Source organism: Oncorhynchus tshawytscha, linkage group LG09 (assembly GCF_018296145.1).
Source record: "Oncorhynchus tshawytscha isolate Ot180627B linkage group LG09, Otsh_v2.0, whole genome shotgun sequence".
Taxonomy (NCBI): Eukaryota; Metazoa; Chordata; class Actinopteri; order Salmoniformes; family Salmonidae; genus Oncorhynchus; species Oncorhynchus tshawytscha.
This window is the reverse complement of record NC_056437.1, coordinates 37,595,470-37,623,250: the sequence shown is the minus strand read 5'-3', so window position 1 is coordinate 37,623,250 and position 27,781 is coordinate 37,595,470. Positions and strand designations below refer to the sequence as shown.

The 27,781-nt window shown below is 43.4% G+C and overlaps 1 protein-coding gene across 1 annotated transcript; it reads right to left on the bottom strand.

The window, feature by feature from the left end:
- On the bottom strand, positions 1 to 23,295 carry LOC112257913 (phosphoglycerate kinase). The gene is made up of 11 exons (XM_024431847.2): positions 23,141 to 23,295; positions 12,061 to 12,111; positions 11,775 to 11,930; positions 11,422 to 11,566; positions 5,492 to 5,595; positions 5,177 to 5,296; positions 3,955 to 4,069; positions 3,527 to 3,706; positions 1,358 to 1,535; positions 922 to 1,020; positions 1 to 714 (listed from the first exon to the last, which is right to left on the bottom strand). Exons 1-11 carry the CDS (start codon positions 23,203 to 23,205, stop codon positions 674 to 676), a joined length of 1,254 nt encoding a protein of 417 aa, XP_024287615.1. The 5' UTR covers positions 23,206 to 23,295; the 3' UTR covers positions 1 to 673.
- Between the last annotated feature and the right edge of the window lie 4,486 nt (positions 23,296 to 27,781).

Here is a 27,781-nt window from a genome sequence, read left to right as displayed (position 1 = left end):
TTATATTTTACACCAAGTGTTTTATTCCGTGAGCATCTGCTCAGGTCACATGACTTACAGTAGCTCGACCCCTCTGAAACCCCCACTGGGGAACGACTATTTTACAAGCCACAGGGTCATAAGGATGACATAACAGGTGGGAGGACATGGTTGAGACAAAGGGGGCAACTGACAGAGCCAACATTTTTGTGGTGGCTGAGGACAAATATAAAAGGTCTAGATAGAGTTACAACACACAATTTTACGCTAGAAGGGTTGTAATACTCCCAGGGCTGGCTGGCTAAACAAGAGTGATGCACCCGCAGGCGCTCTTTAACACATGGCACATTCCTGTATGGTGAAAACGACTGTAGCTGCAGCCGACTGGTCTCCGAGAGAAACACAGCAGGAAGGAACATAAGTGCATGTGAGGGTGGCTTCAGCTACAAACGCCTCCACTTCCTCAGTGATGTAGATATGGGGCAGGTGCAAAAGTGAGAGAGCTCATTCCCATTTGTGCCAGCCATCTGTACAGTAGTAGACTAGAAAGCAGGTGATTTGACGTCTGGGTCACTGGATGGTGGTAGAGGTGCTAATGCAGGGCGGGAGACAGAGCTTTTTCACTTGGGAGCTGGGGGTCCAAACTCTGGCGGGTGAATTGGTCTTCACTCCCCCCTCTCCTCGGTGATGGGGCTTAGGCGCTGCTGAGGGCATTCACACCGGGCAACACTTTACCTGTGGGCAGAAAGGAACGACACTGCTTTGGAAAAACTCTTCAGCATTACTTAAGTCATCATATCCATGTATGATGTAACTATTGATAACAGTACCAAAATGTAATTTTGTTCCTTCTAGCCTGCATCCCCTTAGACACCGATTTTGAACTGGGCATAAGTCAAAGGTCAGCGTGACGCCAGTAAGGATTAGACCGCGATCACTCACCCTCCAGAAGCTCCAGGCTGGCTCCGCCTCCTGTGCTGACGTGGCTGACCTTGTCCTCTGTGCCCCATTTGGCACAGCATGTAGCGGTGTCGCCTCCACCTGGGCATCACCAAGACAACAAGTAGGTAGCATTCAAATCATAGAGATCCTTCACTGTCATAGTGATCCCTCACTACTATAGATGTGAGGAAGAAAAGGTGCTTGGCACCATCTGGCAGTGAGAATGATATCAAGAGTGGATTAACCAAAGCTTCCAATCAAAATGGCAGTGCAAGTATAAACTTGAATAAATAATTTTTACCATGATGCGCAAGAGTAGGCTTTGTTTAACGAATGAGCTATCATATGTGTATTTATTTGCAAAAGTTAGGATTAGGTGCAGGGACAAATATGTTTTTTGGTCATTGTATATAAACACAATGGTCGAGGGTCTTACCGATGATTGTGACGCAGCCTGACTTGGTGACCTCCACCACTTTATCCATCAGGCCCTTGGTTCCTTTGGCGAAGTTCTCAAACTCAAACACACCCACGGGGCCGTTCCACACGATCTGCTTGGCTCTGCCTACAGCCTCAGCGAAGTGCTTGTTGCTCTCTGGTCCACAGTCCAGACCCTGAAGAGAAGAGAGGGTGACACAGGGACACAGAGCTCAACCACAGTTTTGTGTGTTGTTGAGGGTATTCAGCTACAGTATTTACATAAAAAAATCCTAGCATTAATTTGGCTCTCGAAGTGATACAGTATATCAAATTTCTAGCTAGCACAAGAACTATCAGAAAAATGTCCATAAAAACCCTTCAAGACTATAAAACCTGATCAGTGTTATGTTTATTAGGCATCAAACGGAGGGGGAAAAAAACAATTTACACTGTATTTTTCCAATAGGAAGCACTTATTTTTGTATTCTGTAACAAAATGTTTAAAAATGTTTTACGTTGCGTGCCCCAATGAACATGACCTACAGTGCCTTGCGAAAGTATTCGGCCCCCTTGAACTTTGCGACCTTTTGCCACATTTCAGGCTTCAAACATAAAGATATAAAACTGTATTTTTTTGTGAAGAATCAACAACAAGTGGGACACAATCATGAAGTGGAACGACATTTATTGGATATTTCAAACTTTTTTAACAAATCAAAAACTGAAAAATCGGGCATGCAAAATTATTCAGCCCCTTTACTTTCAGTACAGCAAACTCTCTCCAGAAGTTCAGTGAGGATCTCTGAATGATCCAATGTTGACCTAAATGACTAATGATGATAAATACAATCCACCTGTGTGTAATCAAGTCTCCGTATAAATGCACCTGCACTGTGATAGTCTCAGAGGTCCGTTAAAAGCGCAGAGAGCATCATGAAGAACAAGGAACACACCAGGCAGGTCCGAGATACTGTTGTGAAGAAGTTTAAAGCCGGATTTGGATACAAAACGATTTCCCAAGCGTTAAACATCCCAAGGAGCACTGTGCAAGCGATAATATTGAAATGGAAGGAGTATCAGACCACTGCAAATCTACCAAGACCTGGCCGTCCCTCTAAACTTTCAGCTCATACAAGGAGAAGACTGATCAGAGATGCAGCCAAGAGGCCCATGATCACTCTGGATGAACTGCAGAGATCTACAGCTGAGGTGGGAGACTCTGTCCATAGGACAACAATCAGTCGTATATTGCACAAATCTGGCCTTTATGGAAGAGTGGCAAGAAGAAAGCCATTTCTTAAAGATATCCATAAAAAGTGTTGTTTAAAGTTTGCCACAAGCCACCTGGAAGACACAACAAACATGTGGAAGAAGGTGCTCTGGTCAGATGAAACCAAAATTGAACTTTTTGGCAACAATGCAAAACGTTATGTTTGGCGTAAAAGCAACACAGCTCATCACCCTGAACACACCATCCCCACTGTCAAACATGGTGGCGGCAGCATCATGGTTTGGGCCTGCTTTTCTTCAGCAGGGACAGGGAAGCTGGTTAAAATTGATGGGAAGATGGATGGAGCCAAATACAGGACCATTCTGGAAGAAAACCTGATGGAGTCTGCAAAAGACCTGAGACTGGGACGGAGATTTGTCTTCCAACAAGACAATGATCCAAAACATAAAGCAAAATCTACAATGGAATGGTTCAAAAATAAACATATCCAGGTGTTAGAATGGCCAAGTCAAAGTCCAGACCTGAATCCAATCGAGAATCTGTGGAAAGAACTGAAAACTGCTGTTCACAAATGCTCTCCATCCAACCTCACTGAGCTCAAGCTGTTTTGCAAGGAGGAATGGGAAAAAATGTCAGTCTCTCGATGTGCAAAACTGATAGACATACCCCAAGCGACTTACAGCTGTAATCACAGCAAAAGGTGGCGCTACAAAGTATTAACTTAAGGGAGCTGAATAATTTTGCACGCCCAATTTTTCAGTTTTTGATTTGTTAAAAAAAGTTTGAAATATCCAATAAATGTCATTCCACTTCATGATTGTGTCCCACTTGTTGTTGATTCTTCACAAAAAATACAGTTTTATATCTTTGTTTGAAGCCTGAAATGTGGCAAAAGGTCGCAAAGTTCAAGGGGGCCGAATACTTTCGCAAGGCACTGTAGGTTGCTCTCCTCACCATCCAGCCTGCAGGGATGCCAGCAGCCACGGTTGCGGTGCCAGTCTGGGCATGCTCGTCAAACTTCTCTGCGGTGATGAAGTCGACGGGGAGGTTGATCTTGACCTTGTTCTTCTCGGCCTTGGCCATCAGCTCCTTGACGATCTTGGCACCCTCATCATCGTATAGGGAGGTGCCGATCTGGCAGGGAGGAGGGGATCACTCATTGTAAGATGTAAACTATAACCGTGATATACACCATAGTCGAACATTAAACAAATGTAACTACATTGTGCAGAGGCACAAGAGTTCTGAGTTATATTCATTTAAATAAATGAGGTTAAAATCCCGATTTAAATATCATTTTCCAAAAAAGGGGTAACATCTCTCCATTTCTCCCACCCTCCCTACCGCCTTCTCCCCATCTTCCTCCCTCTCTCTGTTCTCACCTCCATGTTGTTAAGGACCTTGAGGAAGGTGAAGGCCATGCCACCACCAATGATCATCTCATTGACCTGGTCCAACATGTTGTTGATCAGCTGAATCTTGTCCTTAACCTTGGCTCTGCACACAACAACAGACAAAATCTATAAAAACTGTTAAAGATAGTAAAACATTGATAGCCCAATAATATGAAGCCCATTTATCTAGAATCTATTATAAAACACTTAAGAGGAGTTATAATGCATACATGGTAAAACATTCTAGTTGAGGAAGAGTCATATTGGGACAGAAAAGTTTGTTGTAGTTGACACTTGTTTCTTTTGTCTCATGAATTTAGTGCTAAATCCTACCATTTGTCATCCATTGTTGAGGGGCTTATCATTAGCCAATTCATATCAATGTCCTTTGTCACTGGCAGAGGTCCACAAAGCTGAACTGGGTAAAAATCTTTGAAAATACAGAACTGTGGCAGTGAAAGAACCTGATTAGCTGCACTCAGAGACACTGATCGGACATGGCGGTTGCACAATGCCCAGCTGAAATGGGCTCCAAGACTGAGCCAATTTCAACATGTGAGCAATGGTAGTTAGCCGTGTGTGCACGCGCGCTCTTTAGTTTTCCCACTGTGCTAGGCTGTAAAGTGCTCAGTCACAGGAGGTTGGTGGCACCTTAATTGGGGAGGACGGGCTCGTGGTCGTGGCTGGAGCAGAATGAGTAGGATAGTATCAAGTCCATCAAACACATTTTGATACCATTCACCTCGTTCCAGCCATTATTAAGAGCTGCCCAGTAGGAAAAGACAGTACGGTCACACAGATTGAGGTATTACACAACACGCTTAAGGTCTCAATTCCTGGACTGCTTTCTGTGTATTAAAAAATAAAAAATCCTGCACTTGAGAATGATACTACAACAGCCCAAGGCTGATGTGTCAACAGAGAAAGAGAGAGAGAGTGAATGAGTGGTCGAGAGAATAGAAAGAGAGCAACAGTGAGAAATATTTAAGTGAGGTTGCATGGCTTTCATTGTGCATATAATATGACCAGACCAGTCTATTTTAGCTGGATCAACCAGTTGAAGAGCCAGTCCCCAGTAGTGATACCATAGAAGCAGATGCAGGTCTCTGGGTACTTTATTCTTAACTCATCACAGAGCTATCCCTGCCCCGTTGACAATCAGTGACATGGTAAACGAAAGCATCAAACGGTCCTTTGACCAGTTACTTACCCTCCGAGGATGGCCAGGAAGGGCCTGGCTGGTTTCTCCAGAGCCATGGCAAAGTAGTCAAGCTCCTTCTTCATCAGGAAGCCTGCGGCCTTCTGGGACAGGTTCACTCCAACCATGGAGCTGGGGGAAGAGAAAGAAATCACTATTATTAAAAAAAAAAAAAGGAATCAGGAAGGGACAAAGTATTTTAAAAATGAAAGTATAGGAGAAAGGGATTGGCAATAAGTGATGGCTTCTAAGTTTCATTAAAACAGCAGATCCAAAAAGATCAGAGTTTATGCTTGACTCCTCCACAGAATGTGTGGTGACCCCTACCTGTGGGCTCTGTGTGCTGTGCCGAAAGCATCGTTGACGTAGACGTCTCCCAGTTTGGACAGAGAGGCTCTGAAGGAATCAATTTGCTCCTGGGTGGCTTTGGTCTAGAAGAAAGGAGAGAACAGACAGGTTACTACCAGCAGGAGCGGTTTACACACCTATCAGAGAGAACTGTACGGCCAATTGTGCAGTAAACAGAGGCCTAATTTATTCATATTGATGACAATTAATAAATACTACATGGGATGATATAAAATAAGCCATTTTCCACATTCATCAATATAGCCCATATCATCTATCCATGTTCCGCAACTGTATTAAGGGTTTATAATACGAGTCAGAACACTTGGTGTGGCACCTAGGAGCGTAGTGATATGAGACAATTCAGAGGCTCGACACACAAGGCACAATTCAAAACCAGGCAGAAGCTGGTGTATTTCTTAAATCAAAAAGGTGAGTTATAGAAATGGTCCAAACGTGGTCCAATCATTTGAGCAGTCTTTGTTGTGGCGAATTGGGTGCTGGCAGCTGCAACCTTTTGGGAGGTGAGACTAGTTTCCACGGTTGTTAGTCATACATCCTTCTTCCTCTCTGGTTCTGAATGTTTCCCATAATCGTACCCATATGAAAATGGATTCACTCACCGAGTTTGTGGGTTCCTGGTAGTTGAGCGCATAGCACTCATCATCCATCTCCTGCTCAGAATCCCACCACCACTCTTCTTCTTGAGTGCACTGGGCTTTCTGCAGTGCACTGGGGTCATACTCACAGGCATCATGGTTAACACCAACATGTGATGGACAGGTCTGAGATACTTCATTCTTGTGAGATTTACCAAGACAGTCTGTCTGATTAATCACAGAGATGAAATATGATTGGGTGTCCGTCTGGCTGTGACCATCTATTAATGTGCTGGTCTGGCAGCTTACATCTTGAGAAACAGTAGAAGACCCCCCAGTCTGGGTTTGTTCATCTTGACCCTCAGTTACCTGCACTAGTTCTACCACTTTGGCTTGTAGCTCACCCTTCTCCCACTTCAGGTTCTCAATGCGCTCTCTCTGGACTGTGCATTCTTCATTGAGGTCTTCAATCTCTTCTCGAAGACACTTTTTCTCCTCTTCAGTTTTGCAGAGGAGATCTTGAAAAATCTTTAGCCTCCTCTTCAACTCTTCAGCTTCATCATGTGGAGCACATTTTCTTCTAGTTACCCATTTCAAAGTTTGCAGCTCCTGCAAGGTCTCGCTCCAATACTTCTCCAGCTTGGCGGCTCGCTGTTGCTCTTTCTGTAGAACGACTCCTTGTATCAGCAGGCTTTCTTCAGCCTTCTTCCTTTTCTCAGCTTCGGCAGTTAGCTGAGCCTTTAGCTCATTTCCCCCATTATCTGGCTTGCTGACAGAAACTTGGCCTTCTTGCCCAAATCCTTCTTCCTCAGGGGACTGGATGATTAAGTGTCCATTCTCCATGCTGACAATACACTGTAGAGTACCACTATTGGCCAAAGCATCTGGTTCTGCATGCCAGGCTTTTTGGTGCACATCTAGTGCCACATCCATCATGTTATTTAGAGCTTTCCATAGCTCCTTTGACCCTTTATCCATTTCACATCTCTGGACACCTGGTGGTTTCTTCAGGATGTTTAGGAGGAGCTCCCTTTGAGCTTCTGGCAGTACTTCTATGCCTTCTCCCTGCAGCCATGGAACAGTGAGGGGGACCTGTCATCCATCCATGAATGTCTGCAATTATTTTGGTGCAAATGTGTGAGCGCTCCAAATTCTCTCATGCACTACACCTCTAGGCCACCAGATAAAGCTGTGCCTGTATTACCTCCACCGGTGTGGCAGAACACTGGGTGTGACATGGGGTTGCAAAGGATCGGAAACCTTCCGGTAAATGCCCAGAAATTTTCCATGGGAAGTTATGCTTAAATTCATCATAAAAGTTAGCTTAAAACAGTGAACCTTTTTTTTGTAGGATGCACATAAGGTAATTCTAGGTATTGTGGCATATTTTGGTTAAACTACCCCCATGGTCCTCCTGGAATAAGTTTGACTCGATGGAGGAACGTAGTCAGAGAAATGCTGATGAACGTCTTGCTCGAGCTGTGTATTCAACTGGTTAATCTCTGATGCTTACGGGCAATGTGTATTGGAAGAGATTTCTGAATGTTCTTCGCCCAGCATACACCCCTCCAACCAGACATGCTTTATCTACTCATTTGCTGGATGCAGAGTTCAGAGTCCAAGTGCAGGTCAAGCAAATCATAGAGAAAGCAGACTACATTGCAATCATCTGATGGGTGGTCAAATGTTCATGAGCAAGGAATAATTAACTACATCATCTCCACCGCTCAACCAGAATTCTACAAGAGCACAGACACAAGGGACAACAGACACACCGGTCTCTACATTGCAGATGAGCTGAAGGCAGTCAATGACCTTGGACCACAAAAGGTATTGCATTGATGACAGACAATGCTGCGAACATGAATGCTGCTTGGTCTAAAGTGGAGAAGTCATACCCTCACTTCACACCCATTGGCAGTGCTGCTCATGCATTGAATCTGCGCCTCAAGGACTTCATGGCACTGAAAACAATGGATACACTCTACAAGAGAGCCAAGGAAATGGTTCGGTATGTGAAGGGTCATCGAGATATAGCAGCAATCTACCTCACCAAAAAAAGTGAGAAGAATAAGAGCACCACATTGAATCTGCCCAGCAACACCCGTTGGGGTGGTGTTGTCATCATGTTTGACAGTCTCCTGGAGGGGGAGGAGTCTCTCCAAGAAATGTCCATATCAGTCTGCCGACAATGGCCAGCCCAATCAAGAGGATCCTCCTGGATGATGTATTTTGGGAGAGAGTGGTAAGCAGCCTGAAACCTACAGCAGTAGCCATTGCATGGATTGAGGGAGACGATGCCATCCTGTCTGCTTGCAGATGTAAGAGAAGAAATCCGTACTGCCCTGCCCACTTCACTGTTGCTCCAAGCAGAGGAAACTGCAGTTCTGAAATACATCAAAAAGTATGAAGACTTCTGCCTGAAGCCCATACACGCCGCAGCGTACATGTTGGACCCCAAGTATGCTGGCAAGAGCATCCTGTCTGGTGCAGAGATCAACAAGGCTTATGGTGTCATCACTACATTGTCTCGCCACCTTGGCTTGGATGAGGGCAAGGTTCTTGGCAGTCTGGCGAAGTACACTTCCAAGCAAGGGCTTTGGAATGGAGATGCAATATGGCAGTTGTGCCAACAGATCTCGTCAGCCACCTGGTGGAAGGAACTGTGAATCTGAGGCTCTTTCCCCCATTGCCTCAATCATCCTTCAAATCCCACCAACATCAGCCACCTCAGAGCATAACTGATCCTTGTTTGGGAACACGCACGCAACAGGCTGACCAATACAAGGGTTGAAAAATTGGTGGCCATCCGGGCAAATTTGATGCTTTTTGAGCCTGACAACGAGCCATCCTCAACAAGGTTGGAAAGTGAAGATGAGGCCTCAGTCTGATGTTCAAGAGGTGGACATTGAGGAGGTCCAGGGAAAAGACATGGATGACTGAGAGGAAGACAACCAAAGCTTTAGTTTCTAGACTCAATTTACAGATCTATGTTGAAAATATTTTTGGGAGATGTGATGGATCACTGGGGATCATTCAATATTCCCTTTTCTTGTTCAGTGAAATCATGCCATGTGACAAGTCAACTCATTTAATTAAAGTTCAATTCATAACTAAATAGAAATAAAAACTATTGGAAGGATTTAATCATTTGCAATTATGTCTACTTATGATAAGGTTTATGTTTGTCTCCATATGGTAAACATATCTAATGCAAAAAAACATCTACATTTAAATCGTATTAATATTAATTTGCATATATTTCCGTTAATTCCACAATATTCCCGTTAATTCCCATGGAAAGTTTCCACCTCTGAATATTCCCCAAAATGTGCAACCCTAGTGTGACATAGAAATGTAGTGATGCAAGACAATTCAGAGGCTCACACACGCCACAGAATAAAGGTACCAAATAAAGGGTGGTTTACACAAATGGTCAAACGCTGGGCTCCACTTAGAGCATTAGTGCTGAGCGATTAACCGAATGTGTTCTTTTTCGGTTTTTAAACTACTAAGTGACCGACGTCGGGTCAATTATTTATATTCCATTTAGTTTGTTTTGTCTGTGAGCTCAATGCGCAGTTTCTGTAGAGATAAATCAGATCAAGCCTGAACTGTACATGTAGTAGGATGTTGTAGTTTCCAACAGGCCAATATTCTACAGTTTAGCGCAAAAAAAGTGGTAATTACTTACAATGACCATAATCCATTACACACACGCCTACTTATCCAGTCTGTGTGGAGCACTGAGCTATAATACCAACGGTGTGGAGCAGGCAGAGTTTGAGAGAAGAGAGAATGGGTGAAGCAACTGCTTTCTGAGGCATCTCTACCTGAAAATATATTATATCTTATATCTTAAGTGATTGATAGCTGTAATTCAAAGTACTGCTGAATACCTACTAAAATGGTGATTTTGTTAGACAGCATATAGGTAGCAGCTCTATAGATATGAGATGACTTGGAATGAAATAAAAATAATATTTTATTAAAGTCAATTATGGTTAATAAGTGGTAAACGGTTATGGGATGTCACTAGCATTCCTTAAATTTTAAAACTTCTATTAATTGTTTTATTCTGTGTGACAGCATTCAGCCCAAATAATACATAGTGCATTTAATGTCAAAAATAATCATTGAAACCGAAAACCGTTAAAAAAAAGCTCTAATCGCTCAGCACTACTGAACATAAACTCAAAGGGGAAGTTCTGTATTTTACAACCTAATATTAATGTTAGAAGGTCCCTCACTCTGAAAGTAGTCTATGGGCCAGAAGACTGTAAACCCACGGTTCATTTTTCTTTGAACAGACAATTCTAGATAGTGTATCTATGGGAGCACGTGGTGAATATACTGCAGTAATGCCAGGGGAGTGGACTGCATGACGAGGGTACTGTAAGTACTTTATAATAACGTTCCTACTGACCTTTAACAGCAAAGTTCTTGACTCTTTCACAGAAAGGTCACAGAAAGGTCATGGCTGATCTATGGTGTCCTGTCCAAATGCCAGGAGTTGGCACAAGTACAGTAGTCCAGGTCATCATAGACCTTGCCCTTAACCACAGAGCTGGGATCGGATTACACTATACCCCAATCCTATCCTCAAGCATTAGATAAATGAAAAAGATCTGACCCCGAATCAGCAGTTAGGGGTAACATCTAGACTTACCTACTCTGTCGCCTGCCACCCCCCAGCCATTGAGGGATTTTGTGAAAGGTCGACAGCTACCCCCCTTCCCAATCGCCTCCCTCTTTTAAGGGTTGCATATCAGCCAGGGCTCACAAGACAAGAAAAGCAAAACGCTAGACCCGAGACAACCCACTGCCCTTCACCCAAATGTCAACAGGTCAGGGCTGCATCTCAGGTAAATGAGAGGAGATGGAGAAGTAGAGGTAGAATCCTGGCCATTGATGCAGGCAGGCACAGATACTACAGGAAACTCATCCTATAAACCTATGCATTTACATAATACTCTCAGTGGTGCAACCTTCTTAAGAGCCGCTAACAGTTTTAGTATGGATGTACTCAGTGACGCAGTAATGTGGCTGTACTCCTCAAACAGATGAGACGCCATTTTCTGTACATTGGTCTCCATATTACAAAATTCCTGCTTTTTAGGTCAGATGGCTGACTGATGTGTCATTATTTTGCAGCTTGGCTCTATTTTCATCTGTGATGCCTTTAGCAGCTCTGCTGACGCCAACACCACAGGCATGACAGTTGCAGCTTGGGCCTCTGCAGGGTAGGAGCCCTCATTTTATGTAAATAGAAAGGGCCTCTGGGAATGTCTACTGCAGTCGTTGACCAACCTTGTTTCCGGAGGCGTCCTTGCCCTTGCCCTCCTCTGCAACGTGGAACCTCAGGTTCTCCAGGAGGATGACTGAACCGGCGGCAGGGTCAGCACAGGCCTTCTCTACGTCGGGACCAACGCAGTCCTTCAGGAAGTGCACGTCCCTGAAAATGGGTGTAACACACGCACGATGAGTACTTTATTCAGACATCACTGAAACATTGTCAGTTGAGAGAACTAAAGTGTGTCAATAGAGATCATACCAATTCATTCATTGGTACAACTCAGTCAATGGCACAGTAACACACATATAACTCTTCTATTTCACTCGCAGCATGGTAATAGCCAGCTATGCCATGAGGTCTCACTCACTTGCCCAGCAGGCTCTTGAGCTCGGCAGCCACAGGCTTCAGGGAGAATTTGTCAGGCATGGGGTTCCCATCAGGACGACCCAAGTGGCTCATCAGTACCACAGCCTTGGCCCCATGGTCAAGACAGTGCTTGATGGTGGGGACAGCAGCCTTGATCCTGGAATACACAGGCACACAGTATGAGCAAAGGCTGGAATCGGGCTCCTATAGAATAAACTAGTAGCACTTGGTCTAATCATGTGTATTAGTTACTGAAGATGATAAAATGAAAATAAGCTCATTATTACCTCTGGTTGTTCGTTATGTTATGGTCCTTCATTGGCACATTGAAATCAACCCTGCAAAAGACATTTATAACATTCAGCTTTGGGCACAGTAATAATAAGTGTTTTGAGCATTATAAATGTATGGTTGAAAAGAAAGGGTATATTACTGGAAACTACATTTACCAGTAAACTACTAGAATTTTGGTAACTTTTAAGGATTTTATGTAACCTATCACAAGACATCTAGTGGCCCTTTTGGGTGTCCAATCAGCTCCGGCCCTCTGTGTGGCCTTATCACATGTCAAATATGAAATAATTGAATAAATAAAAATAGAATGACAAAGCTGTAAAACATTATCCTAAATATAAATAAGGTTAGTAAATACAATGAGTGTTTAATATGAGGGTTTCAGAATGAAATATCCTTTATATATTTTTACTAAGATTTATTTAACTGTGTCAATATGCATTTGTCGTCAATGTTTGTGTCAAACTGGTGGCAGTTGTCAAAAAAAGTCAATAACTTAGAGTTGCAGAGATAATAGAAAATAATTATATTGTTGATTAGATGTTCCCTCAAACCATATTTTCTATCTACTAGAAACTCATGAACAGACATAATAGAATACTATAAAAAATTTAAAAAATAAAAAAGTTATTCCTGTATGACGCACACAGTGACATGAGAACATGCTGCATCCCTCATTCTCCTGCCCATTACCTAACTCCATCCCCCTCTCGGTTTCTCCTCTGGCCCACTTGATGCAGTGAAGTGCAGGATCAGCCAATGTGTGCCACAACCGTACTCTATTGTACTAGAACCCTACGGTCAGCATAGGGGAAGAGTGACACTGCTATGGAATGCCTTTGTTAGCAATGACCCCTTCAAAATGGGTAAATGGGAACAATTCACCACCGCACTGGTGATGCCCTTGTAATAGTCTACCATTTGTTTAACCTGCACCTTACACTACAGGGACGTAAAGGCAGGTGTTTTATACGAGGGATAAAAGACTGAAGGTGGAGCAAGGATATGCATATACGCAGAATAAGGCCAGCACATTGGCTGCTTGACAGGCTTGGCACAGGCCTGCCAGACTGTTCGCTCTACCACAGCAAAGTCTCCATAACAGCCCAAGGTCCTGACAGTCAGTCACAGTTTGTCCTATTCTGCACAAGTAAGCAATGCCACTTCATAGAAATAGGATGTACAGACAGATATGCATGTTATGGCAAGCCCAGGATGGAATGTGATGAGATATTTTCATAGTAATTTGTCCACCCCAGGGTTTCCCAAACTCAGTCCTGGGGCCACTGCTGGGTCCACATTTTGTTTTTTACCCTAGCACTACACAGCTTGATTAGGAGTTAGTTATTTGAATCAGCTGTGTAGTGCACTAAAGGGGGGTCTTAGGGTTTCCCAAACTCTGTCCTACACTCGCTTTAAGTCATCTGTGTTGATAGGAGTGTGGATTTGACCTTTAGGAAGGAAAAGGCCTAATGCATCTCCTGCAGTCATCATGGGTACATGGAGCTGGGGACTCCAGGATGCCCTATGACATTTAAAAGTGGGTGTCGTTTTTCAGTGTACTGAAGCACCCCTGGGAGCCACACATGACAACAATATCTAAGCAAATGTCATCAGCTAAAATGGATAGGATGGTGTTTATAGGATTAACTAGCTAATTGAATATAAATACAGTAGAGTATCCGCAGCTTAGAGCTTTGTACTTTAACTCGGATATCATCTTCATGCAAAATAACTTAAATTGTTGCAATTAACATTCTAGGGATGCTTGCATCCATTCTGCATCACTCCTATGGCATGTAATTGGTTTGAATAGGGAAAATGTGAGACAACAACTACCTGTGTTCTGTCACGAGTGGTGGTATGCATCACCTGCTGAAGTACCCAAAATATACCTATTAAAAATGTCACCAAGTAAGACCATTATTACTGTTCCAGCTGGCTGATATGCGTTATTAGGTAGGTAATGGGAAGTGTAACACAGAAATGTTAGACCAAGCTTTACTTGGCGATATGTCTTCAATTCCCAACTTGGAAGATAACACGTCTTCTAAACTTCCATGTCTTAAAGTTGTGGCCAAAAGTTGAGAACGACACAAATATTAATTTTCCCAAAGTTTGCTGCTTCAGTGTCTTTAGATATTTTTGTCAGATGTTAATATGGAATACTGAAGTATAATTACAAGTTTTTCATAAGTGTCAAAGGCTTTTATTGACAGTTACATCTAGTTGATGCAAAGAGTCAATATTTGCAGTGTTGACCCCTCTTTTTCAAGACCTCCGCAATTTGCCCTGGCATGCTGTCAATTAACTTCTGGGCCACATCCTGACTGATGGCAGCCCATTCTTGCATAATCAATGCTTGGAGTTTGTCAGAATTGGTGGGTTTTTGTGTGTCCACCCACCTCTTGAGGATTGACAACAAGTTCTCAACGGGATTAAGGTCTGGGTTGTTTCCTGGACCCAAAATATCGATGTTTTGTTCCCCGAGTCACTTAGTTATCACTTTTGCCTTATGGAAAGGTGCTCCATCATGCTGGAAAATGCATTGTTCATCACCAAACTGTTCCTGGATGGTTGGTAGAAGTTGCTCTCGGAGGATGTGTTGGTACCATTCTTTATTCATGGCTGTGTTCTTAGGCAAAATTGTGAGTGAGCCACTCCCTTGGCTGAGAAGCAACCCCACACATGAATGGTCTCAGGATGCTTTACTGTTGGCATGACACAGGGCTGATGGTAGCGCTCACCTTGTCTTCTCCGGACAAGCTTTTTTTCCGGATGCCCCAAACAAAATCGGAAAGGGGATTCATCAGAGAAAATGACTTGACCCCAGTCCTCAGCAGTCCAATTCCTGTACCTTTTGCAGAATATCAGTCTGTCCCTGATGTTTTTCCTGGAGAGAAGTAGCTTCTTTGCTGCCCTTCTTGACACCAGGCCATCCTCCAAAAGTCTTTGCCTCACTGTGCGTGCAGATGACTCACACCTGCCTGCTGCCATTCCTGAGCAAACTCTGTACTGGTGGTGCCCCAATCCCGCAGCTGAATCAACTTTAGGAGACGTCCTGGCGCTTGCTGGACTTTCTTGGGTGCCCTGAAGCCTTCTTCACAACAATTGAACCGCTCTCTTTGAAGTTCTTGATGATCCTATAAATGGTTGATTAGGTGCAATCTTACTGGCAGCAATATCCTTGCCTGTGAAGCCCTTTTTGTGCAAAGCAATGATGACGGCACGCGTTTCCTTCCAGGTAACCATGGTTGACAGAGGAAGAACAATGATTCCAAGCACCACCCTCCTTTTGAAGCATCCAGTCTGTTATTCGAACTCAGCATGACAGAGTGATCTCCAGCCTTGTCCTCGACAACACTCACACCTGTGTTAACGAGAGAATCACTGACATGTCAGCTGGTCCTTTCGTGGCAGGGCTGAAATGCAGTGGAAATGTTTTTTGGGGATTCAGTATATTTGTATGGCAAAGAGAGACTTTGCAATTAATCTGATCACTCTTCATAACATTCTGGAGCATATGCAAATTGCCATCATACAAACTGAGGCAGCAGACTTTGTGAAAATTAATACTTGTGTCATTCAAAACTTTTGGCCACGACTATAGTTGCAGGGGGTTCGTTTGAATTGTTACATTAAATACATTTGCTCCAAGAAGTAATCCAACGATGTGTACGCACTTTCGACTTTGTGGTGGAAACCAATAATGAATATAAAAACACTGGATTGCTGATGCTATATATTGGCCATTGAGAGGCTTTGAAGACACGGTCGGACATATTTGCACTCCTCAGTAGGAGCAGTCCTCCATAGGAATGAATGAAATTTCCACAGTATTTCAGCTAAATGTTTGAAGGACAACATTATATAAAGACAATTTTATTTAAGTGTGTTTTTGTTGTTGTGCGGACAGTAACATAAGTAATCTCAAAAGAAATGCCTTATTTTTTATTTGTATTTTATGTTCACATAATATATATATATTTTTTTAAATATGTAGACATGAATGCATTTCTATAGCTTCCAAAACATTATTTTTTCCCCACAGTGGGGTGGGGGCAAGATAGGTGTCTTAAACACAGCACCCCCTCAGTCAAATAGTGCAGGGTTTTCCAAACTCAGTCGTGGGCCTTTAGCTTTGGGACACATCGGAAGTTTGCATTGGTTGGACTCCCTGATAATACACAACCAATACACAGACTCCCGATGTTCTGTCCCAAAGCTAAAGTAGGGCTAAGGTTGGTTGAAAATTCTCTGTGCTGCGCTTCACATTACCTACCTTATAACGCCAATCAGCCAGCTGGAGACACGGAACGCCCCGTTCCATGTGTCCGTCAACGTGGCACACGGAACGGGGCGCACATCACACGTTTCCATTTGCGGAGGCTTTCCAGACAGACAAGCGATGGGCAGAGCAGAGTTCATACATAACTCAGTGTGTTTGCTTGGCCACACGGAGTACAAAAACATTTTGGAATGTTGCAGATAGAAATGCCATGAATAGAACTGACATCACTCGTGTCCAAATACGCCAAGGTAACCTGTCCAAATGACTATCGCCCCATAGCACTCACATCTGTAGCCATGACATGCTTGAAAGGCTGGTCATGGCTCACATCAACACCATCCCAGACACCCTGGATCCACTCCAATTCGCATACCGCAATATCTATTGCACGACACACTTCCCTTTCCCACCTAGACAAAAGGAAAACCTATGTGAGAAAGCTGTTCATTGACTACAGCTCAGCATTCAACACCATAGTGGCCTCCAAGCTCATCACTAAACTAAAGGCCCTTGATTTAAACACCTGCCTCTGCAACTGGACTTCCTGATGGGCCGCCACCAGGTGGTGAGGGTAGGCAACGACACATCCGCCACACTAACCCTCAAAACAGGGGCGCATGCTTAGTCCCCTCCTGTACTCCCTGCTCACCCACGATTGGGTGGATGTGCACGACTCCAACACAATCATTAAGTTTGCCAACGACACAACGGTAGTAGGCCTGATCACCGACGAGACTACAGGGGAGGTCAGAGAGCTAGCAGTATGGTGCCAGTACAAAAATCTCTCCCTCAACAAGAGGAAGGAGCTGATCGTGGACCACAGGAAATGGGGGTCCGAGCACACCCCCATTCACGTCGACAGGGCTGTAGTGGACCAGGCAGAGAGCTTCAAGTTCCTCAGCGTCCACATCACTGGAGACCTATAAGATCCACACTATAGGTCTTTACCTATCCAAAAAGTTGGACCCGTTCCAAAACGGACCTGGGGCTTCCCCACCCGGACATGCAGAAAAAAACATGTAAATATCGAGACATGTTCCAAACAGACCCGAGGACAACTAGACCAGTTCCGTATGAACCTGGTCAGATCCAGAACCAGTCCGAGTCACTTTATTAACTGGAGCTGATTAAGCACAAGAGGAGGGAGAGGGGTGCCGCTCTAGCAAGCAGGGGAGGGGCTGTACTGTGAGCGAGTGACATGGGAGCAGGGAAGAGAGAGAGAGCAACCAACCAAGCCGACTGACACTATAGTTGACTTTTCTTTTTTTACCTTTATTTAAGGTAGCCTAGTGTCATAGCTAGGTTATTTATCATCATCAACTATGATTGCATAATACCTGTCTTGGACTGCTATGAACCAGGAGAAGCAAGTTACGCTAGCTAAGGTTAGCTAGCTAGGCTAACTGAGGCTGCAGTGTAGCCTATAGTTACAAATAACTTCATTAACATATTTAGTAGCAGCCTGCCTAAATGTTGGCTCTTTGTCGTTGTAGCCCTTCCTTCTCCTTTTTGTACTGACTCTCTTGCACACTCACTGGACTCAACCCACACATACTACAGACACTCCAACAAAGACATACATATTGACCCCACACACACACACTGCTGCTGCTTATTATCTTTCCTGATTGCCTAGTCACTTTTACCCCTACCTACATGTTCTCAATCACCTCGTACCCCCAGCACCAGTAGTCCTTTTATATAGCCTTGTTATTGTTATTTTATTGCGTTACCCTTTACTTTTTTTGTGCTAATTTTCACTCTGCATTGTTGGGAAAGGGCTCGTAACTAAGCATTTCAGGGAAAAGTCTATTGTGTATTCGTCGCATGTGACAAATAAAATGTGTTTCGATTTTGTCCCTACCGATGTGAAGCTAGCCATAATAACAAATTAGCCACAATAGTGGAATTTGCAGTTCCCCTTCAAAAGATGACCTTATTGAAAGTGATACAAATAATGGAATCATGCCATATTTGGATAATGCTGATTGGAATGTTACATAATTTAAAATGAAACACAAGAGTTTGACAATATACAAAAGAAACTAAATCCCACTGGATGTATTAGACTGCATAATTGCATTGGGGGAATACTTCTATACACGGTATAGCCTTACCTATGATTTCCCACAGTCAAAGTCCTGCAATAAGAGCTAAGAAGCTAATATGTGTTAACTCTTGAGAATTGTGTTCTGTTGGTGCATGCCGATTCCCCGTTTCATGGGTGCATAATCTATAGGTTGCCCCCAATTCAATTATGCAGTCTAATACATCCAGTGGGATTAGTTTATTTATTGTCAAATTATATACACTGCTCAAAAAAATAAAGGGAACACTTAAACACAATGTAACTCCAAGTCAATCACACTTCTGTGAAATCAAACTGTCCACTTAGGAAGCAACACTGATTGACAATAAATTTCACATGCTGTTGTGCAAATGGAATAGACAACAGGTGGAAATTATAGGCAAGACACCCCCAATAAAAGGAGTGGTTCTGCAGGTGGGGACCACAGACCACTTCTCAGTTCCTATGCTTCCTGGCTTATGTTTTGGTCACTTTTGAATGCTGGCGGTGCTTTCACTCTAGTGGTAGCATGAGACGGAGTCTACAACCCACACAAGTGGCACAGGTAGTGCAGCTCATCCAGGATGGCACATCAATGCGAGCTGTGGCAAGAAGGTTTGCTGTGTCTGTCAGCGTAGTGTCCAGAGCATGGAGGCGCTACCATGAGACAGGCCAGTACATCAGGAGACGTGGAGGAGGCCGTAGGAGGGCAACAACCCAGCAGCAGGACCGCTACCTCCGCCTTTGTGCAAGGAGGAGCAGGAGGAGTACTGCCAGAGCCCTGCCAAATGACCTCCAGCAGGCCACAAATGTGCATGTGTCTGCTCAAATGGTCAGAAACAGACTCCATGAGGGTGGTATGAGGGCCCGACGTCCACAGGTGGGGGTTGTGCTTACAGCCCAACACCGTGCAGGAAGTTTTTCATTTGCCAGAGAACACCAAGATTGGAAAATTCGCCACTGGCGCCCTGTGCTCTTCACAGATGAAAGCCGGTTCACACTGAGCACATGTGACAGACGTGACAGTCTGGAGACACCGTGGAGAACGTTCTGCTGCCTGCAACATGTTCCAGCATGACCGGTTTAGCGGTGGGTCAGTCATGGTGTGGGGTGGCATTTCTTTGGGGGGCCGCACAGCCCTCCATGTGCTCGCCAGAGGTAGCCTGACTGCCATTAGGTACCGAGATGAGATCCTCAGACCCCTTGTGAGACCATATGCTGGTGCGGTTGGCCCTGGGTTCCTCCTAATGCAAGACAATGCTAGACCTCATGTGGCTAGAGTGTGTCAGCAGTTCCTGCAAGAGGAAGGCATTGATGCTATGGACTGGCCTGCCCGTTCCCCAGACCTGAATCCAAATGAGCACATCTGGGACATCATGTCTCGCTCCATCCACCAACGCCACGTTGCACCACAGACTGTCCAGGAGTTGGCAGATGCTTTAGTCCAGGTCTGGGAGGAGATCCCTCAGGAGACCATCCGCCACCTCATCAGGAGCATGCCCAGGCGTTGTAGGGAGGTCATACAGGCACGTGGAGGCCACACACACTACTGAGCCTCATTTTGACTTGTTTTAAGGACATTACATCAAAGTTGGATCAGCCTGTGGTGTGGTTTTCCACTTTAATTTTGAGTGTGACTCCAAATCCAGACCTCCATGGGTTGATACATTTGATTTCCATTGATAATTTGTGTGATTTTGTTGTCAGCACATTCAACTACGTAAAGAAAAAAGTATTTAATAAGAATATTTCAAATCATTCAGATCTAGGATGTGTTATTTTAGTGTTCCCTTTATTTTTTTGAGCAGTAATATATATATATATATATTTTTTTTTACAAATTATGTAACATTCCAACATTGTTTAGCATTATTTAATCTAAATATGTAATGATTTCACTATTTGTATCCATTTGCATCGCTTTCAATTAGGGACTTTCATTTTGAAGGCAAACCACACATTGAGGTTGACAGCTGCCAGTAACCATAGCAACAGAGTAAAAAAAGATATATAATCAACGTGTGAAAAGTGAACAATAACCACAGAAAGTACAGTAGGAAGATAGGCTAAAACTGCTCCTTCAATAGAAATGCCAGATCACACTTGTAGCCGATGTCATGGCGTTGTTGGCTAGCTAAGCGCATGCACGTCATCAGGTCTAACAGCCGTCTCGTGCCTAACTGCCCATGTGCAGGCCATCAAATCAAAGGCACTCCTTCGATATGGAGTAGTTTGACGAAAATGTGTCCGTTTGTCACTTTCACGAGGTTGGAGTAATAACATGTCCAACTATTCAAACCCCGGCCTGGTCTGTTTCGCAAGCGTTTGCGGAAGTCTTGCAATGTTGCGCCTCTGGGTTTAGAAACTCTGTACAATAACACCATAAGCATGTATAAAATGTATTTACTGTCAATCGAAATGATTAACCCAAAAATAGTTTAGAAATAATAATTAGCATTGTTAGACATGCCTCTGTAAATCTATAATGTTAGCCAGCTAACTACCTAGCTAGAGTGGCAAGCTTGGAATCGGTCACCTGTAATTAGTTTATAAATAATACATAAACAAAAAAAATACTTGAAATCCCACTGGATGTATTAGACTGCATAATTTAATTGGGGGTATACTTATATGCACTGTACAGCCTTATATGGATTGTGCACCCATGATACCCATGGGGTATCAGCATATTCAGTGACACGGGGAAAATCAAGAGATTACACACATATTGTCTTAGCGCTTATTGCAGGACTTTGACTGTGTGAAATCACCTTCCCAGTCAGCCTATTGTGCATATTGAATATTCAAAATTGCACTGTACAGCCTAACCTATGGACAATGCACCCCATGAAATAAGCTAACAGCCTACTCAGTGACACCCACAGAACACAATTCAAGAGTTTACACAAATATTACCCCGGAAATAGAAAACAATGATTTGTATTGTTAGACGTTACTCTGTAAACCTATAATGTTAGACAGCTAACTACACTGAACAAAAATATAAAATGCAACATGGAAAGTGTTGGTGCCATCTTACATGAGCTAAAATAAAAGATCCCAGAAATGTTCCATACTCACAAAAAGCTTATTTCGCACCAATTTTGTGCACAAATGTTTACATCCCTGTTAGTGAGCATTTCTACTTTTCCCAGATAATCCAACCACCTGAAAGGTGTGGCATATCAAGAAGCTGATTAAACAGCATGATCATTACACAGGTGCATCTTGTGCTGGGGACAATAAAAGGCCACTAAAATGTGCAGTTTTGTCACAACACAATGCCAGAGGTCTCCTGTTGAGGAAGTGTGCAATTGGCATGCTGACTACAGGAATGTCCACCCCGCCAGAGCTGTTGTCAGATAATGTAATGCTAATTTCTCTACCATAAGCCGTCATGTGGGCAAGCGGTTTGCCCACTCTGTGAACCGAGTGCCCAATGGTTATGGTATGGTTATGGTATGGGCAGACATAAGCTATGGACAACAAGCACAATTGATTTTATTGATGGAAATTTGAATGCACAGAAGTACCATGACAAGATCCTGAGGTCCATTGTTGTGCCATTCATCTGCTGCCATCATCTCATGTTTCGGCATAATAATGCACGGTCCCATGTCGCAAGGCTCTGTACACAATTCCTGGAAGCTGAAAATGTCCGTTTTTTTTCATGGCATGTTTAGGATGCTCTGGAACAACATGTAAGACGGCGTGTTCCAGTTCCCACCAATATCACACAACTTTGCACAGCCATTGAAAAGGAGTGGGACAACATTCCACAGGGCATATTCAACAGCCTGATCAACTCCATGCAAAAGGTGGTGTCGCACTGCATGAGGCAAATGGTGGTCACACCATGGGTCACACGATACTAACTGGTTCTGATCCATGTCCCTGACCAACAGATGCAAATCTGTATTCCCAGTAAAGTGAAATCCATAGATTAGGGCCTAATGAATGCATTTAAATTGACTGATTTCCTTATATAAACGGTAACTCGTTAAAATATTTGAAATTGTTGCGTTTATATGTTTTGTTCAGTATAGCTAGCTAGAGTGGCAAGCTAGGTGATCTGTCACATTGTGGCCTACATGCTGACTGCACATGCATCGCCGGTTTTCAGTAGTTACAACAGCCACAAGGTCAAAATTGGCTATATGATAAGAATTCATTAAAACAAAAATGTCCTTTGTTCTTCATTTAAGGTTAGGGTTAGGCAGAAGGTTAGCAGTGTGGTTAAGATTAGGTTTGAAATAAGACTTGAAATAAGCGGAATTTCTGACTTTGTGGCTATGGTAAATAGTGAGGACCCGTATCACCACGAAGAAACACTAATAAAAGGTCTGACTAGGCGATATTTTTAAAAGCCAACCAAATGTATATTTTAACTGCAATTAAGTTCAATGTAGCTCTTCGATAACAATGTATCGTGAATGTTTCCAAAGCTGAAGTATCAAGCGTCTCTCAGTTACTGTCTTGTAACGAATCACAGTGCGATGTCTAATGCTGCGTTCATGACAACCGCGAACTCGGAAAAACGAGTCCGACTAAGGATATCGTTTAACGGTCATCCAACTCAGAATTACAAGTCGCAAACTCGGGCATATTTTTGAACTTCGACTTTCCGACCTGAAGATCACTGATTTGACCTCGTTTACCCAGTTGTCTTGAAAGCACCAATAACCCCCTTTCCGATGGCTCAATTCGAACTCACCTCATGATCACGCGCTTCCCCTTCACGTCCACCTTGTCCAGGGTGAGTTTATTTGACAGCGACATTTTGGATATTTTAGTTGCACCTGCTTTTCTGCCTTTACCTCACTCTGCTGTTGGGTAGTTCCCGAATGAAATCACATTTGCTCAGCAAGGAAGCACTTCGGGTGGGCGGGACGTTACACGCCCATCCACGGTGTATTGGTCCAAAGCTAGTACGGAACTGCTGCATCAGCACTGCCATTGGGTTATGCCAGTGCCAGTCATATGAGCTGTTCTCCATTCAAAACTCAATTTAACGGGAAACGGCGTGTGACGAAAGTCACGTAACGTTTTGCTCGAAGACTATTTTTATTATTTAAAAAATAAAATACAATACAAATCATTGTAATGCAATTAAAAAATATACAATATAGAAAAACAAAGAGTATGCAAACATTGCTAACAGCCAGGGGAATACAAACAATACATTATATGAAGACCTTGTAAAAAGTCCAAACATTTACATTTTGTGTTGCTTTTTTGTTATGAGAAGAAATTGTTTACATATTGTTGAATTTAATTCTCAAAAATAATAAAGAGGTTTATTGCTAAAATGTAATTTATGAATATGGAATTTAGCAAAAATAACAATGAAGTTTAAGAAGAAGAAAGGCTTTGCATAGTCTTTGCTATATTTTGTAAAACCGAATATCACATTTTCAAGTAGAAGGGCAAAATTAGCATGTATATAATCAACAGATATTTTGTCACAGCTTCTTGTTACTTAGTTAGTACTTACTCGTAGCTCAAAGTAGCTTATGACTTTTTTAAACGTATAATAGCTAATAAAGTCAGACACTACTTCTATAAGAGAAGTACCAAAATAAAAGTAAAACAGCCTGCGGATGTTCTTTACAGAATGTACAAGAAATAATATATTTTTCAAACGTTTTAAGATAATGTTTAGTGGGTTAGCACTTGTGTATTAATGTATATGAAAGTTATTTAATCGTATTAGTTCAAAGAAACTTCTGAGAAAGAGACCAGACATTTTTCCAATTAATATTTATTAAAATGCCATTCCAGAAAGATATGACATATGGGACTTAAAACAACATCCCATTGAAATAAGGCATTCTGCTCGAAGTGGCGCTTTCCAGACAACTGAGGTTCTGGAACAGACTTTGAGATACGTTTCCTCCGGTTTGGTTGGTGTGGTTTGAAGCAACGAGTGACGTGTTTAAATGGTAGCGCCCATGCTAACAGCGTTCCCTATCTGGTCGTTCTATACAGCACCGGTTCCGTTCCAAAATGTACTAACGCAGCACAGGGTGTCATGTAAAACCTTTTCCAACGACCTTTCTTTGGAGGGCATATAAACTCAGCAAAAAAATTAACATACCTTTTTTAGGACCCTGTCTTTCAAAGATAATTCATAAAAATCCAAATAACTTAACGGATCTTCATTGTACAGGGTTTAAACACCATTCCCCATGCTTGTTCAATGAACCATAAACAATTAATGAACATGCACCTGTGGAACAGTCATTAAGACACTAACAGCTTACAGACGGTAGGCAATTAAGGTCACAGTTATGAAGACTTAGGACACTAAAGAGGCCTTTCTACTGACTCTGAAAAACACCAAAAGAAAGATGCCCAGGGTCCCTGCTCATCTGTGTGAACGTGCCTTAGGCATGCTGCAAGGAGGCATGAGGACTGCAGATGTAGCCAGGGCAATAAATTGCAATGTCTGTACTGTGAGACGCCTAAGATAGGACGGATAGCTGATTGTCCTCGCAGTGGCAGACCATGTGTAACAACACCTGCACAGTACAGGAACATCCGAACATCACACCTGCCTGACAGGTACAGGATGGCAACAACTGCCCGAGTTACACAAGGAATGCACAATCCGTCCATCAGTGCTCAGACTGTCCGCAATAGGCTGAGAGAGGCTGGACTGAGGGCTTGTAGGCCTATTGTAAGGCAGGTCCTCACCAGACAACACCGGCAACAATGTCACCTATGGGCACAAACCCACCGTCGCTGGACCAAGACAGGACTGGCAAAAGTACTCTTCACTGACGAGTCGCGGTTTTGTCTCACCAGGGGTGAGGGTCGGATTCGCCTCTATTGTCGAAGGAATAAGCGCCTCACCGAGGCCTGTACTCTGGAGTGGGATCGATTTGGAGGTGGAGGGTCAGAGCATCATCGGACTGAGCTTGTTTCCATTACAGGCAATCTCAACGCTGCGCGTTACAGGGAAGACATCCTCCTCCCTCATGTGGTACCTTTCCTGCAGGCTCATCCTAACATGACCCTCCAGCATGACAATGCCACCAGCCATATGGCTTGTGATTTCCCGCAAGACAGGAATGTCAGTGTTCTGCCATGGCTAGCGAAGAGCCCGGATCTCAATCCCATTGAGCACGTCTGGGACCTGTTGAATCGGAGGGTGAGGGCTAGGACCATTCCCCCCAGAAATGTCTGGGAACTCGCAGGTGCCTTGGTGGAAGAGTGGGGTAACATCTCACAGCAAGAACTGGCAAATCTGGTGCAGTCCATGAGGAGATGCACTGCAGTACTTACTACAGCTGGTGGCCACACCAGATACTGACTGTTACTTGTGATTTTGACCCCCCTTTGTTCAGGGACACATTATTCCTATTCTGTTAGTCACATGTCTGTGGAACTTGTTCAGTTTGTCTGTTGTTGAATCTTATGTTCATACAAATACTTACACATTTTACATTTGCTGAAAATAAATGCAGTTGACAGTGAGAGGATGTTTCTTTTTTTGTTGATTTTACATGCCAGCCCTTGTGCTCAGAGTCCCCATCTCTTCTGCCACACATCTATCAAAATGGCCTTGATCTTACCTCTACCCAGTGGAACACTAATATCAATTACATCCAGTTTCAAAGCTCTTTTGGCTAATTGGTCTACAATTTAATTCCCTTCCACACCCGAATGATCTGGGACCCAGCAGAATCTCACTAATACACCCATTCTCTCAATTCTTGATAATATTAACACCTCCAATAGTAGGTCACTCCTATTAGATTTACCAGATGATAACTATTCCACACAGACCGATAATCTGAACATACTATAATTCTAACAGGTTGTACATCCTCACCTACTGGAGGGCAACTATTATCGCCAACAGTTCAAATGGGTATACTGACAGTTCATCTGTTAGTCTTCAACATATCTGCACATGAAATTCAGGAACGTAAACAATTGCACCTGTACGCCCACTATCTGGGTCCTTGGATCCATCTGTGAAAAGCTGTTTAAAAAAGCATAACTTCTACCAATGGAATTGTCAACCAGTTTCCCTATATCATGGACTTCTGACCAATCTTTCCTTTTCTTTACCAAGGTTAGATCAACAGGATCTGGGAGTAACCATGGAGGAACATCCCCCATCACCACAGAAGGGCCATCCTCCTACTCCCTCAAACCACTCATCAATCAGCAAGCTTTCCAACTAGCCAACCAAAGCCACTACCTTGCCTACTAGTATATATTTGTTTTATTTCACCTTTATTTAGACCAGACCTGCTGTTTTCAACTCTCTAGAGACAGCAGGAGTGGTAGAGATACTTTTAATGATCGGCTATGAAAAGCCAACTGACATTTACTCCTGAGGTGCTGACTTGCTGCACCCTTTACAACAACTGTGATTATTATTTGACCATGCCGGTCATTTATGAACATTTGAACATCTTGGCCATGTTCTATTAAAATCTCCAACCGGCACAGCCAGAAGAGGACTGGCCACCCATCATAGCCTGGTTCCTCTCTAGGTTTCTTCCTAGGGAGTTTTTCCTAGCCACCGTGCTTCTACACCTGCATTGCTTGCTGTTTGGGGTTTTAGGCTGGGTTTCTGTACAGCACTTTGAGATATCAGCTGATGTACGAAGGGCTATATAAATAAATTTGATTTAAATAGGCCGTAGTGGCGAAGTAATTATAATTTAGCAATTAAACACTGGAGTGATAGATGTGCAGAAGATGAATGTGCAAGTATATACTGGGGTGCAAAGGAGCAAAAAAATAAATAACAATATGGGGATGAGGTAGTTGGACGGGCTATTTACATATGGGCTATGTACAGGTGCAATGATCTGTGAGCTGCTCTGACAGCAGATGCTTAAAGTTAGTGAGGGAGACATGAGTCTCCAGCTTCAATGATTTTTGTAATTTCTTCCAGTCATTGGCAGCAGAGAACTGGAAGGAGTGGCAGCCAAAGGAGGAATTGGCTTTGGGGTGCCCAGGGAAATATATCTGCTGGAGCCTGTGATACGGGTGGGTGCTGCTATGGTGACCAGTGAGCTGAGATAGGGCGGGGCTTTACCTAGCAAAGACGTATAGATGACCTGGAGCCAGTGGGTTTGGCGACGAATATGAAGCGAGGGCCAGCCAACGAGAGCGTACAGGTTGCAGTGGTGGGTTGTAATATGGAGCTTTGGTGACAAAAACGAATGGCACTGTGATAGACTGCATCCAATTTGCTGAGTAGAGTGTTGGAGGTTATTTTGTAAATGACATCGCCCAAGTCAAGGATCGGTAGGATAGTCAGTTTTACAAGGGTATGTTTGGCAGCATGAGTGACTGATGCTTTGTTGCGAAATAGGAAGCCGATTCTAGA